The 15,711-nt window shown below is 35.0% G+C and overlaps 1 protein-coding gene across 2 annotated transcripts; it reads right to left on the bottom strand.

Annotated features, from left to right (window-relative positions):
• Positions 1-4,904: 4,904 nt before the first annotated feature.
• Positions 4,905-9,095, bottom strand: LOC147385489 (cationic amino acid transporter 7, chloroplastic-like). 2 transcript variants are annotated; one of them, XM_086424101.1, is made up of 6 exons: positions 8,678-9,090; positions 8,543-8,632; positions 8,216-8,438; positions 7,686-8,034; positions 7,208-7,442; positions 4,909-5,780 (listed from the first exon to the last, which is right to left on the bottom strand). In XM_086424101.1, exons 1-6 carry the CDS (start codon positions 8,922-8,924, stop codon positions 5,200-5,202), a joined length of 1,725 nt encoding a protein of 574 aa, XP_086280227.1. In that variant the 5' UTR covers positions 8,925-9,090; the 3' UTR covers positions 4,909-5,199. The 2 variants fall into 2 exon arrangements, with proteins under 2 accessions (XP_086280226.1, XP_086280227.1); XM_086424100.1 differs by having other exon boundaries at positions 4,905-5,780; positions 8,543-9,095.
• Positions 9,096-15,711: the final 6,616 nt, after the last annotated feature.

Here is a 15,711-nt window from a genome sequence, read left to right on the forward strand (position 1 = left end):
TTTATTGTCTAATTCAATATTTAATTGCTTAGTGTCGAGCTCATCACTTTTTATTGTCTAGTTCAACATTTAATTAGTGAATGTTGCCTCATCACTTTTTTTTTTTTTTTTTTTTGAGTTTGATAATAGGTAACTCTCCTCGGAATACCCAAAATGCATAGTTGCAAATAAAAAATTATAACGTAATCATTAAAAAAATTAGAGTCTCAACTTCGTTCTTCACTTAAAAAAAAAAAATAAATCATCGAAATGAATAAATAAAAATATGTCTAAATGTCCAAAATTAAGAGAATATCATTTTTCATTCACCATTCATGATCAAAGATCATCGAAAATGATCACAATCGCTACTAGAAAACATAACCAAGTGAAGAAGATGAGAAAATGGTAGTTTGGATATTTCAAAGACATTATACACGTGAGATGAGTTCCAAATCTCCAGGACAGTAAGAAAAGAAAATTTTACTAACGGTATGTTTGATTGCATGGAAAGTGACTTTCCATGGAATTTGAAATCCATGGAAAAATAGTTGTGGAAAATAGGTAGGATTGGAAAATCAAATTCAATTGTTTAATTTTACTTGGATAAAATCATGGGAAAAAATGAGAAAAAAAAAAAGAGGAGAAGGAGGGGGAGTGGAAGAAGAAGATGAGGAGGAAGAGTGAGAGGGGAGGATGTGGCGGCGGTGACAGTGGCGTTGGCGAGGATGGCGGCGACGGAGACGGTAGCGGCCGAGGTGACGGAGACGGTGGTGGCGACAACGACGGTAGAGGTAAGTGAGGAAGAAGAAGGGAGAACGTGGTGGTGATGGTGGCGACGATGGCGGTGGCGGAGGTAAGTAAGGAAGAAGATGATGAGGAAGATGGGGGGGGGGGAGAACGTGGTGGTGGTGGTGGTGATAGGGAAGAAGAAGATATGAGTGGGGAAGAATTGGGGATGAAAAATATGAATGGATTTCACTTTTCCACCCATATGGGTGGGAAAGTAAAATCCATGTTTTGGTAGACTGTTTGATTGGGGTGGAAAATGAATTTTCATTTCCATGTGCAATTAAACACTTGAAAAATGTCATTTTCCACCCTATTTTCCACGTGCAATCAAACATACCCTAAATTAACTATTAAGAGAACACCCCAAATTTAGGGACTATTTAGAAAAAAGTTCCTCTACCAAGGTCGTTCAAGTACTCCACCCCCCCGCCCCCCTCTCTTTCGGCAGAAAAGAGAACTTCCTTGTGCACCAAACGTCACTCATAAAAAGAGCCGTGATTTTCTGATTTGAAAATTTTCACTCAGTTTATACTCAACTGACATGGCAAGGGCACAAAACCATAGATCTTTTTCTTCAAGATACACAAGAAAATGATCAATGGTTTTGTATCTTTGCCACATCAGCCAAGTACAACTGAGTGAAAAATTTTTGAGTCAGAAAATCATTAGCGTTATAAAAATCCTAACAAAAGAAATCGATGCCTAGTGTACTGGACTGAGGAATGTTAACCAGAATACAGCCCATGGGCAGAGAATCAGCCTATGGTAGCATGGGTTTGGGATTCATTCCAATGCCCAAGATTGGGCCCCTTCAGGTCCTATTATGTTATTGAGGGGCCAAAATTAGCCCGTAGTATCCTTCCCAAGAGATGAAATAGGCCAATATTGGGCCTGATTATGGTCCTATTATGTCATAAGGCATAACGGTTATTTCTTCTTTTATTCATTTATTTTTTTTTTTTAAAGTTTGCAGTATTGTAAGATAGTAATCGTACTCGGACCTGCCTTGATTCACACGCACATCGAGGAATATCAATGTGCGTGTGAATGTACATAACTGATGCTCAACATACATGGGCCTAAAATGCGAGCATAATATAGGAAACATTGAGTATCTTGATGAAATATAAGCAATAATATCATACAAACCTAATTAATTTAATCAATGAAAATATATTTTGACCAATTTCCCTATTGGTGGTGTGGTTTTAAAGCTTGATGGAGGCCAGTTTGACTTGGACTTGTCCAAATCAAACAAGATTTTGTGCTATTTGTTCAGAGAAGGTTGGTATGGGCCAGGGTATGTCGCTTAGCCCAGCTCATTTTTAAGTTAACATGTTGGGCTGTCTCATGCCCATGCAAGGGTGGGATCATCGTCACTAAAATCTTATCTCAAAATTTAGGAGTAGGGGAGAAAATCCTTAACGCCTCCTAATGCATGGCATGAATATTAAAGTTCGTTTAAATTTTTTAATGTGATGCATACAAATTATAGATAGTTTTCAGTTTCATAAAGAATTGACTTGGATCAGAGGAGATTTTACACAGTACATTTGTTGTCCCCTTTTTATAGCCGTGCCCGAATGTTCAGAACTAACCAACCACCTTGCTAAGTGTCCTTCCTCCTACCTTTGATTGGTTAGTGTGCCCCCCCCCCCCCGATAGAGTTAGTAAGACCTCCTTTTAGCGAGACTCTCGTCTAAGGGTCGTCAACTGATGACAATAAACCTACACTCAAATGGGTGTTGAGTCCTTATCAAGCGTCATAACTAGCACAACAAATCATATTACATCATTCAATTATGTTTAAAGCTATATCTTTTGTTAAAAAAAATTAAAATGCAGCGTGACAACATGAAGTATCGTAGCACCATTAAAATCACATTATTTAAAAAAAGCAAAGGCGATCGACAATGGATAATGAAGAATCTACAATGATGGTCCAATCAGATGGGCTCTTCTTTTTTAGGACAAGATTTTAGTGAGTAAGACCCATAAAAATGAAGCTTGGTGGGTCCCAACTCCACCCATCACTTAGATTATTCCAATCTTATCCCCCAGTGGTTACACTCCACATTGACTTCTGAATAGCTATGTAATTAACATTTAAACACTCCCCAAAAGAAAGAAAGAAAAAAAAAAAAAAAGGAGAAGAAGCCAAGCTTTGTTCAATAGTTGAAAAAAAAAAAAAAGGAGAAGAAGCCAAGCTTTGTTCAATAGTTGATGAGGTAAGGATATCATGGGTTTTGGACATTTCTTCCTTTCTGTCTCTTATCCCAACTTTAGCTAAGAATCTGAGAGATTACGGAAACGCTAAAGAGAACTGAAATATAACCTTTAGTATCAAGTGGGGGGGTAGGGTAAGAGTGCATGGTTCCAAAACAAAATATTAGTTGAGGGTAAGAGTAGTATGGGGGCCCACTTTATTGTATTTTTGTGCTTGTGTGTGTAAACACTATCTACGTAATGGGCCGGAAAGGTTAATAAGCTTAAATAATGACAATTTTAAGGGATAATGGGCCTCCCCTGTTATCTTTTTAAAATAATGACATTACATGGAGAGTCAGGATTAATTCCTTCAACCGGCTCCAAATCCTTGGGATATGGATTCGATGATATGATATGATTATCATTCATACCTTAGTTGAATGATTAGTTATCAGCAACATTAATCTGATTACGGTGTTCAATTGTATTTAGAACTATATTCGAATGACTTTTCATATAAATTTACTTTATTTTCAACTTTATTATCAATAATTTGGAACTTTGAATGTAACATATGTACAATGGGATATAAAATCATGTTTTGCAAGTGTGTTGTAATTTATAAAATCTTGATTAGAAATTTTTATAAAGTTTATGAAATATTATAATCTTTGAAAAACAGATTTTCCTACTAATTATAGTGTTGAGGTGACATATTCACCATCTCAAGATCCCATCAAATGTATGGACAGAAAAAAAGATGACCATATTTAAGCACAATGCAGAGATATAATTGGAGCCCAATGGTCCCATCTAACCCCATCAAAAGCATCCATTCAATAGATTTTCTTTTAAAAGGGAAGTGCTGGAACCACCCAAGTCCAATCAAAATCAAATGATTAAAAGAAAAAAAAAGTTAGAACGACCAATTGAATCATTAACTTTTGAATTTTATGTGGTTGATATGCCAAATTATATTTGATGAAGATTAGGACAAGGGTCTTGTTTTATAACTTTAAAACTTGAATCAATTGGGCGATCTATAAGTCAATTTTAAATGAGTTAAATAAATGAATATTAAATATCTTCAATTGGTTTGCAAGGAGTGTTGATGAACGGTGAGATCACACAAGTTGTAAACCATGTGATGATATATAGCTATCAACTGATTGGATCAAACCCAAATTCTAATCTGCTCTGATTAAATAACTTTGGGTTTGGATCGAGGATTTGGGTTTCAATAAGAATGGGATGTTATATATTTAAATATACTTTGAACATAAAATTGGATTTGATCCAATCCATTTGTCTCTGAATTGGATTCGATCCAATAACAGCCCAATCCAATAAGTATCAGAAATTCAGAATCACATAATGTATCGAGTCGATAGGATAAAATTGAGCAACCAATCTTAAGTGAGAAATCCTTTGCAGCTAAAACAGGGTGTTTCCTAGCGAAGACAAAAAGGATGCTATTAAGATAAGGGGAAAGTATGGGGACCGAAAAAAGGAAGGATATAATAATTCCTAGACCCCATATTTTTTTAGGGTTCCATTAAAAGGGAAGATAATGTGTGGTCCTGCATCTGTCTCTGATTTTTTTTTTTGATCTTTATGTCCCTTGAGGCCGATGAAAGTCTATGGGTCAGGTACTCTGATATCCAGACCCACCCTAACAATCAGAGCTTCACCCATTTGTGTGGAATCCATTAGGGATCTTTCAAAACTTGGAAGTTTTTATGATTAGAGAACATTTTTTTTTTTTTATATTCATTATCTTAACCATTTCAATTTCTAAACCTCAACTTCTATCAAAGAGAATGCTCGGTGGATGAAACCTTCGTCTCTCCGAACCATGATTTCTTCTTTAAAGAGAATTATAGAAGAAGATTTGGAGTTCAAGAGTGGCCAAATTCGGTAGAGGAGGATTGCAATTTTATAGACAGGAAAAGAGAATTTTCTTCTTTCTTTCTTTGATTTCTATGAAATATTTTAAAGTCACATTAGACTCAAAATTTGATGGATCAACTTACCCAACATATGACAAGGGGACACACTAAAATTACATAAAACCCAAAACCATCTATCTATATCTTACATATATTAAACCTTCTCTTCCTCACTCAGCAGTCTCTCCCTCCTCCCCTCCTAATGATCCATCAACCCAACCAAAAAAGAAGGGAAAAAACAAAAAAAGTTAAACAAAAAACACTACTACTTTTACACTTCAAGGCTAGCATCGTCATCATCATCATTAAATTTTCTGGGATTTTTCTGAATATCCCCATCTTTTTGGGTCAAATATCCATTCCCTTCTGCATCAAAACTGGCATGCACGCTGTATAGGACATAAACAAGCACTGCAAGAGCCGAGAAAAAACCAAACCTGATGTATGATGGCCCATCGAGAGAACCCAACAAGAAAACATTGAGAAAGATGGATGTCGAAGGTATCCATGGCATCATGGGGACCCCCCAGAATTCGGGCTTCCGAACCTGTGGTACAAAGAAATGGAATATTTGTAGGATAGCGACCGCGATCATAGTACAGACACCGAGCATGAACACTTTTGGTTTGCCTGCTGGTGCAAATTGCCAGAGAAGAGTGAAAAAGATGGCAGTAAGGGAAAATGAGAGGAGGAACGATAATGTAGGCCATGGGTTCGTTGTCCCGATGCAGACATAGCGTCTGTATATGACTGCATTGGCTACCATGTAGAATACGAAGAGTGTACCGATAGATACCAAGTTGAGAAGGACATTGAGATCGGTGAAGAGCGCTATTGCTGCTGTAAAAATTCCTGAAATAGGAAAATACAGGACACCAAGAAATTTATGAGCTTCAACAAGAATCAAATAGGCATCATATAATAACTTTCTTTAAATAACCTTGTTTTTAATCCAAAACATGATATTATGTTATGTAATCACACATGTATACTTGTATCAATCATTACGAAAGCCTTATCCCTAGGATTTGGAGTCAGAGTCATTTAAACGAATCATGTTCTTTCATTCAATTCTATCCAGAGCCACCGCATTTTCTGAAATTGAAAAGGTGTGTTTTTTTTATCCTCGTTCACAATTCTTTTGGGCTTTCCAATCTCGCTCGTTTTGAACCTTCAACTTGTATATTTCACCTAGTTAAGACTGTAAACCGACTTCACTGAAAAAGGCCCAAACCATCTAAATCCACTATTTTTTTTTTCCAAAGTCGTCCTTTTCTAATTTTATATGAACTAGTATTGTTTCATGGGTAGTGTTAAAGGCACCTCAATTATTACCAAGGGCACCTTGCACCATAGACAATTTTTTTTTGGTCTTATATGGGTTAAAAGTCTTGGAATGAGCTGATTTTTTGTGAGGAAGATTGATACAGGTGGGATGCTTTTAACACTACCTTTGTCTCATATACACTTTATTCTAGTGCGTCCTATTTAATCAACTGCTTCGTCGTGTCACATGTGCTCCAAATGCCAAACAGTAAACAATTTCATTTTGAGGGAAATACTTTTATCAAAACATAAAGAGAAAATAATTACAACCACCATGTATTTTGCCAAAATTACTTACCCAACTATGTTTTTAACATTTATGAAAACAACCATATACCAATTTCATAATTATTTTATTGTACGAAAATGGTTATCTGATGTACAGTCATGCTCGGATAATTTTACCTTAACACCCTTGAGCTTTAGGCTGCTTTAAAGGAAAATGTTGGTTTACAAGAAGGGTAATTAAGTAAATAGCAAATGTGAAAGTACAATATATACTCGTTTTAGTAAAAAATTACAAAATCAGAAACATAACCTTTTTAAAAAATATTTGAAAACCACTTCTGATTTTGTGTTTTTTTCCAAAATACTAGACCGTAAAACGCCCAATTTTAAAATTACAAAATCATGAAAAAAAAATTTGTAATTTTTTGTTTTAAACTTATTCTTACTTTCCCAAATTTTTTTTAAAAAAATGGTAATTTAATTTCAAATGTATAACTCTACGTGCATAATTCAATGAAGAACATGAAATTGATGTTACGAATACCCTAAGGAGGACTATGACCTCAGGTTGACAGCAACTGGTGAAACCCAAAACCAAAACAGTTCGCAGTGGGGCCCATACCCCAACTGCTTAACTGCCAAACTCCAATCTGAATAAATCCATCATATGCGCATATTAGCAACAAAAAAAAAAAAAAAAGGACAAAAAAGTGTTTGTAACTTACCAAGGAAAGCTGAGGCGTTGACAGGTGTACAGGTCTTAGGGTGGACCTTAGCGAACCAAGCAGGGATGACTCCAGACCGTCCGATTACGCAAACGTAACGAGCCTGACCAATCATCGACACCAACAACGATGTTAGAATCCCAAAGCCAGCTCCAGCACCGATCACGTTCGATACCCATCCCCAACCGTCTGATCCTCCTCGAAATGCGGATGAGAAGGGCGCTTCCGTATCTATCTGCGATTATTTAATAAACCAACAAAAAAACAAAAAGAAAGAATTAAACCCCGAAATTAAGGACAATATAGTCCTTTCACTGTAAACTGATTCTGTACTCGTGGGAGTTGGGTTACAATGTGGCGATTTTCAAGAACTCGAAGCCAAAGACAAATAAACGGAAGCTCAAAAACCCATTAATGGCGAACAAATTAGAAAAACGACGAAAAGAAATTTTTCTAAAAAAAATTAGGGTTTTCTTACCGCATCGTAAGGTACGAGTTTGGACATTGAAGCGGCCATTAAACAATAAAGAATCGTGACCAACACAACTGAACCAGAAACACCAATCGGGATGTCTTTGGTCGGGTTTTTCACTTCTTCTGCCAAGGTCGACACCGCGTCGTATCCAATATAACTCATATAAACCATCGCTGATCCATAAAAAACCCCTGAAACACCGTATGGGAAGAACCCATCCGCATTCTTTGGATTTGAAGGCTCTGTGAAATTTTTCCAATCTCCTCTCCAAAATCCAACCACAATGATAAAAGCTATGAAGAGTATGTGAATTGAAGTCAAGACCATGTTCAAAACCGAGCTCTCTTTCGTGCTGGAAAAAATAAAGCAGATAAAACAAAGATAATTGAGAAACAGAGAAAAAAAAAATTGTTTTTTTTTTTCTTTAATATATGAAAACCCAAGAAAAAAACAGATTTAGGAGATACCCATGAAAACAGAACAGAAAATGTTGAACTTTAGGGATGAGCAAAGAGCAATTTAGCTTAGTTTACCTGTAACAAATACAAAGAGAGATGGCCAAAACGACAACTACAGCGACGAAATCAATCTGATTGAACCCTTTCGGTAATCCCGAAACGGTTATCCTCCATTTCTCAGCTGCAGAAGCACCAAGAGCCGTACCCAAATACGCAGTAAAACTCCTCGCAACCGCAGCATTAGAAAACACGTACTCCATCACGAGATTCGCACCAGTTAAAAAAGCAGCAAATTCGCCTGGAAGTAAAATTACATAAAAAGACAACAACAAAACTCAAAATCCCAATTTCAGAAAACCAGGAATAAAAAAGGAGGTCTGAAGAGAATGCTAAAATGCGCACCAAAGGTAATTCTTAAGTAACTAAAAGCGCCACCAGCGACAGGCATGTCAACGGCGAATTCGGTATAACAGAAAGCAGAGAGTATTGCGCAGAGTCCCGCAATGGCGTACGATAGCACAATAGCGGGACCCGCATAGAGTCTACTGGCTCGACCTGTGGTGACGAAAACACCGGCTCCAACCATTCCTCCAACTCCAAAACAAATTAAATCGAACCATCTCAATCTTTTCTGCATGTCCGGTCCAGACCGGGTTCGAACCCGACTCATCTCCTCAAACGTTGTTGAGATCGAACCGGCCCTATGAGAGAATCTTTTTGGGGTCTGAATAAGCGCTCGACCGTAGGCGCGGAAGCTTGAGAACGACGAGGCATGGCTCTCCATCTCTCTCGCTTTCTCTTTCTCTTTCACTTGCACACTCGCAGAGCGCGTAAGTCAGTGATTTATAAAGTTGGTGGTGCTGGAGAAAATGGAGCTCGAAATTAGGGGTAGGTAAAAGGACTCTAATTTACCTGAGGAGCCGGTAAATTTGGAGTAGTTGCTTTTAGCGATCTCGATAAATACATTCAAATAAAGATTTGGATAAAGATGTGCAGTAAATGAAAGAAGGTGTTTTGAGCTACCCCGCAGATTTAATCACATAGTTGGCATAAAACAGTTTGATGGACCAGATTGATGATTTATGATCGTCAGATTTGAGTACCCAAAAAGGTCAAATTTAAAGCCCTTCTAACTTCTTAGACAAGTCCAAATATGAGCTAACTTAGTTAATAAAGTCTTTAGATGTAAATAGAAGAGCCTAGGTTCAAATCTCATCGTTAAGAAGTTACCATTAAAAATAGGTTTATCAATAAAAAAATATTTTTCATTATTTAAATATGCATTACATTTTATCTTTTGTAAATTTTTTAGACACGTGGAAAATCACTATGTTCTCTTTAATCGATGTTTATGGCAACTATCACCTTAAATAGGTACCTTCTTAGGAATTATCTCAAGATTTTTTTCATACCCATCTTTTGTAATATTTTTTGTGGTTTGAACCTAAGATGTAAGATCAGCTCTGATACCAAATGTTAGATACATAAATTAATTCCCTAAAAGGTCTAGACTTATTAGAACTTGTCCGAGTTTAAATCCTTGATAACAAAGGAACGCAAATTGCTTAAATTCAACAATTAATGTTAATTGAATCTAATCTAATGAGTTAAAGTAGACTATGAGATTTAAATTATAAAATGAAAAAGCAAGATCACATTCATTGATGTAGCAGAATGAACTTGCACGATAAAAATTAGCATGATTGGTCATGTCAGGTTGGAGGGTAAAATTCCTTCAAGCACCTCAAGATTAATAATACAAGCAATCATCTTATGAGCTCTATTGGGATAATTGTAGATTACACCTTGAAGTCCATGTTAACTTAGTGTATCAGATGTGCATTGACTTATGATTGTGACATTGTTTCCTTTATGCTTAAATGGGGTGTTTACTAATATCGACGATTACTCTCACATCTTTTTTACCTAAATCTCTTCAGAATCATGCGGTAGTATTTAGTACATTTCGGGACCACATCATGGGACATCTCCAATAGTAATCTTTGAGCAACTACATTCAGGACACAATTTATTTGTCAGGTAGTTGTGTAGGTCTAGCTTTGCTAGGTACGAAACCAATCATCACGATCAATCCAATTCTTCATTTCTGAACAATGGTATAGTACCTACTTATGAATCTCTAATGCATAAGTCAAATTTACATGCAATTTTTCAACTAGAATCACGTTAGAATGCAAGGAAAAATTATCCCTTTATAAAAATTTAAATCTCTCATCTTGTAAAAAGATTTCTCTTTCACATTCATTTTCGCTACTATCATATTTTTTGAATAATGATTTTCTAACGCCCTACTGCACCCCCCATTACAAAATCTTAGATCATTTGCATTGAAATACATAAAATCATAAAATATATTTTTTATATATCTTAAGGCAAATGATCTATGATTTTGTGATGGGGGTTTCGAATTATCACGAATTTTTTATTTTTTACTTGATCTCATTTTATCCTTATCTTTTGATCATTTCTCCATCAATTTCATGCTTACATTAGTCTTTCCCATATTTAGTCCTACTTAAGACTAGTGGTCTTAATTCCATCACGCAAGCTTCTTATCTTATTCAACACTTTTGATGTAGATCTCAAGGAAAATATATTTATATAACTGTGATGCATATAATTTGTGTATTTTCTTTTCTTTTTTTTAAATGTAGGTTTAATATGGTACTTTGCACTTATGGAATCACTTATTTAGTCAAAAGATTTAATCATGAAATAATTTTTTGTTTTACGTCAACCACTCGTAGTGCTGTGGTCCCCCACTTCGCTAGTTGACGTCTTTTAATTTTAACCGATGGGGCCACTGATAGGACAGTCAGGCTCGTACTTGACGACGTACCATTAAAGTTCGATACTACATGAAGTACCTAATCTCTTTTATACGTTAAACCAGCAATTCCTCGCGCTTTATATTAAAAAAAAAAAACAAATTTAAAACTTCCAAATCCGCGGCGAACTAAACTTGTGGAAAAAAAAAACGGATGAGGGAAAAGGATCCGCTACGTTCACACGTGGCTAAAAAGCTGTTAGTAAAACAACGGCACGTGTGTACAAAACCAGTTAGGATAAGCACGTAAGCATAAAGTGCGAGAGGGCAAAGAAGAAGGACACGTCGCTAGTAAAAGCGTGGGCTGGCGTGAACTACAATGGCATAATTCCATCTCAGGCACATTAGACATTTTTTTTTGGGGGAATCAACTTAGCACCTGACAAACAAATTCTGATGCTTAAATTAGATTTGTATGTTAGTAGAAGACTAGTGGGTTGCATGTGCGCTTGCACATGAAATACACAAAAATAGGTCAAGGTCCTAATTTGCTAATGCTATTTTGGTTAAAGTTTTCAAGGGTTGTTGATGCCATAACTTGGTTCTTAAATTCGCTTACCTCTCTCATTATAATTTTAAATACATTTTTATTATAATTTTATTAATAACTTTTTCAATCTTAAGGAACTTCTCTTTCTCTCTTAAATTTTTATATTAGAATGCCTATTTATCTAAGGTGATTGTAGTTAGCATCTTTCATGAATCATGTAATCAATTACACGCACTAATTTAGGATATCTTATCGATACGAATCATTTTTTTGCTTATACACTCCTCAATGCTTGACACGCCAAGCATACAAAGGTACTTTTTTAAATCAGAAATGCCATTCAATACATGTCGATACATGTGACAAGTGGAAATCAAATTTTTGTGAGTAATTTTTTTATTTTTTCCAATCGATACCTTGTTGTGTTCCAATAATTTGGACCTCGTTTGTTAAGTATGATAGTTACATTGGTAGGCTAAAATAAAATTTATTTTTTAGACATGTGATTTGTTTATCCTATCATCAACTTCAAGATTTTTCATATTTACAATTTCTTATACCTAACTATTGATACGAATCACAAGGTAACACGTGTTCGTTTGAGATGTGTTCCATTTTTTAATTATACGATAAGTATCTACCAAGTTTTTTTTTTTTTTAGCTCAATTCACATGATAGGTATCACTGGAAGCAAAAAAAAAAAATGTATAATGGGTTGGTGCATATCCCTTAAAGGAAACTGACACACCAATGAATTCAATTGAAACCTGAAAGAACATAAATCAAAATGAAAAATACTTAATTAAATTATTAAATTTAAAAGAAAAAAAAATTCAAAAAAGGAAATGTACTCAAATCCCTTTCAAAACAATCAAGGAGCAAAAAGTTTGTTATTTGATCTATAATGGAGGCTTAACCCTCATTGAAAGAAAATAATTCTAAAAAGAAAAGCTAGATAGTTAAATATTACTTATTGTTTTATTCTTTCTTTTCTCTCCACATTTACTTTCTTCGCTTCAAGTTCCAATTTAATAAGGAGTGAAATTGAAGAATATCAGAGAATTGTGATAAATTGACACGTTAAAACAGATGTGGTGATGACCCCGATTTGACATGACATGTGCATAGAATTATAAATTTTTTTCTTCGAGACACACAAGGAAAAATGACTTGTGGTCTCGTGCGTATGTCATGTGAACTACGTCATTTTATCATTAGTCTTAATACAATGAACGAGGAGAGTGATGGTCATAGATCAATAATACTCACTAAACATGTGGATTTTCTCTCATAAATAATTATGGAAGATTTATTATAAAATTATATAGATAGGTGAAATAATTAATTATATATTAATTTATAAAATAAATGGAGACATAATTAATAGTATATAAGAATCGAGTACTCTTATATTTGATTGTAGAGATGATCGAGAAAAAAAAAATATACATTCATAATTTTTCCATTAGCATTTAGCAAGAAGTGCAATGAATTCAAAATTAATGGAAATGGAGTGGTAAAACAAAAGCAGGGGTGTGGAAAAGAAAAAAAATGTAATCTGAAAGTATCAAGTTCATCCAAGTTGGAAGGATATGGACTGAAATGGATAAATACCTGCAAATTTCTGCAAAGTGTCAGAAAGTAAAATAATGTTTGCGGCTTTGGGGCAAATCTTATCAGTTCTATAGCCAATATGAACTTCTCTTGACTGTTGGTATAAAAAAGTTAATAGTGTTGTCACCGTGGGCCCCAACCCAAGTCTGCAGGTTTAGGTTCCCGATGCTCTCTTTCTTTTTCTTCCTCTTTTGCTGGAGACTATAGTCTAGAAAGGCCTCTCTATAATTTTACCATAAATGCGTCACAGTGTTTTTTTTTTAAGGATCTGAGGTGCCCATACCCTTATTTTATAGGTCCTATTACCTTTGGTATCAAATGACCAAATTGCCACATTTTCTATTTAGCAGCTTTACATTTCCACCTGTGAAAATGATGGAGGTTTTGGTCAAAGCTTTAGAGGGATTTTTTCAGATGCCTTTGTTGGGGTATGTGGATCTTATTTATAGCGCCATGGTGATGAACTCGCTCCTCTATATCCTTGAGTGTGGCCTTATTCTTAGGGGAAAATGAATGTTTCCATTTTGATCGTCTTTTGCTATATAATTGTTCTAATTTAGCATTCAATCTTTGTTTGTTTGTTCTGTTTTTATTTTTATTTTTATGAGATTCACAATGATTTCGTATGATTTGGATTTGAAGTTGGAGAGTCAATGGTCGATTTACCTTAAAGAGGTTTATAAGTGGCAATACCCCATTGACGGTATGTTTTTATCCTCCAAAATTGTCATACATAAATGATGCCAATCACGATCACGTAGATGGTCTCTATCAAGTTATTGGTGCCCAACATGTTGATTGAGACTTTTAACTCTTCTCATTTCGATAAAGATTATATCGAGCAAAACTTCTTGAACTTAGAATTTTCTCTATTGCATGTGGTATTTGTCAACATAATGGTTAAATGATGAGTATGAAATGATTATGAGTTATCTCTATCGACTGCTCTTGGATCCTCACGCTGGTTGGTAGCACCGATGTAGTATTTTCCAAGAATCCTCTAATGATCAATTTAGTTTTACAGAAGAATATATCACCAAGTCTCTTAGTTTGTTAGAGGGAAGAAAAAAGATCCCCTTACTCTCAATTCTTCTTTTTTTATAAAATTTTTCCCAAGATAAGAACTTTCTCTTCGATTCTTTTCAATTCGATATCTGATCATGGGAAATCTCTCAATCTAAGGAGTCCCAATTAAATTAAAATTATTCTTTTTAATGTTTTTGGAATTTTGGAATTTCTTCTTATTCTTCGTGTAGATTTAAACTCACGTTTATTCATCGATTTTGCTCTACCCTGTTGTCAGGGTAGACATCGGTCTTTGCCTTGATATACAATTGGACAGGTATGGGATACTGACCCAATCTAGATATCACATGCCCTTGCCAAATTCTCTTATAACCTCTCCTGATTCATGCTTGGATCAGGACACATGTAGGGTCATGATCATCTATCATTTTCATGTATCTTGGTCATCTAACATTTTATCCTCTACAATGAGTATGACTTTGAGATCATAATGTGAATGTACATATATATATCAACAAACATTTTGGCAAAACATTTTTCAAAACATGGGTTAGAGGTTTTGGAATGGGCTGATTTTTGGTGAGGATGATCTCTACAGTGAGGAGATCATCATCACCAAAAATCAGCCCATTCCACAACTTCTAACCCCATCAAAAAAGGTTTACAAAAAATGGACGGTCCACTATTTTTCAACTTGTAAATTGGGGCTAGAAATTTTGGAATGGGCTGATTTTTGGTGAGGATGATCTCCTCACCGTAGAGATCATCCTCACAAAAAATCAGCCCATTCCAAAACCTCTAACCCATGTTTTGAAAAATGTTTTGCCAAAATGTTTGTCAAAATGTTTGTTGCTAAACGGGACCCTCTATATATAGGAAGCGGTTCAGCAGCCCTAAAGTTTGCCAAACATTTTTCAAAATATAAGTAAGAAGTCTTAGAATGAGCTGATTTTTGGTTAGGATGATCTCCTTTTTGTGAGAATGATCTCTATGATGAGGAGATCATCTGCACCAAAAATCAGCCTATTCCAAAACTTCTAACCCCATCAAAAGTGATTTACAAAAATTAGACTGTTCACGATTCTTTAATTTATAAACTAGGGTTAGAAATTTCAAAATGAACTGATTTTTGGAGATAATGATCTCTTCACCATAGAGATCATCCTCACAAAAAATCAGCTCATTCCAAAACTTCTAACCCATATTTTGAAAAATGTTTGACACAATATTTGACAAACTTTAGGACCGCTGAACCACTCCCATATATATATATATATACTAATGTTAGACAAATTATTCTATCTAGATTTCTAGAAATAAATGTAAATCTCATATAAATCTAAATGCAATAGGATGTCAATTTGTGATTGGTCCAACGGCCTGATGATTTCAGATTGAAGCAAATTGACAACTCTTTTACATTGTGAAAAACTAGTTTTCGTTAAATCCGTAAGTAATGAAATTTATTAAAAAAAGAAAAGTCCCATATAAATAAAAAAATCAATTTATAAAGAACTTTCAAAGACATTAGCCTTTTAAAATAACAAAATATATAATATCTTAAATAACAAATATTTTAAGCGTGGTAAAAGA

This window comes from Akebia trifoliata, chromosome 14, assembly GCF_017979445.1.
Source record: "Akebia trifoliata isolate Shusen 1 chromosome 14, ASM1797944v1, whole genome shotgun sequence".
Lineage (NCBI taxonomy): Eukaryota > Viridiplantae > Streptophyta > Magnoliopsida > Ranunculales > Lardizabalaceae > Akebia > Akebia trifoliata.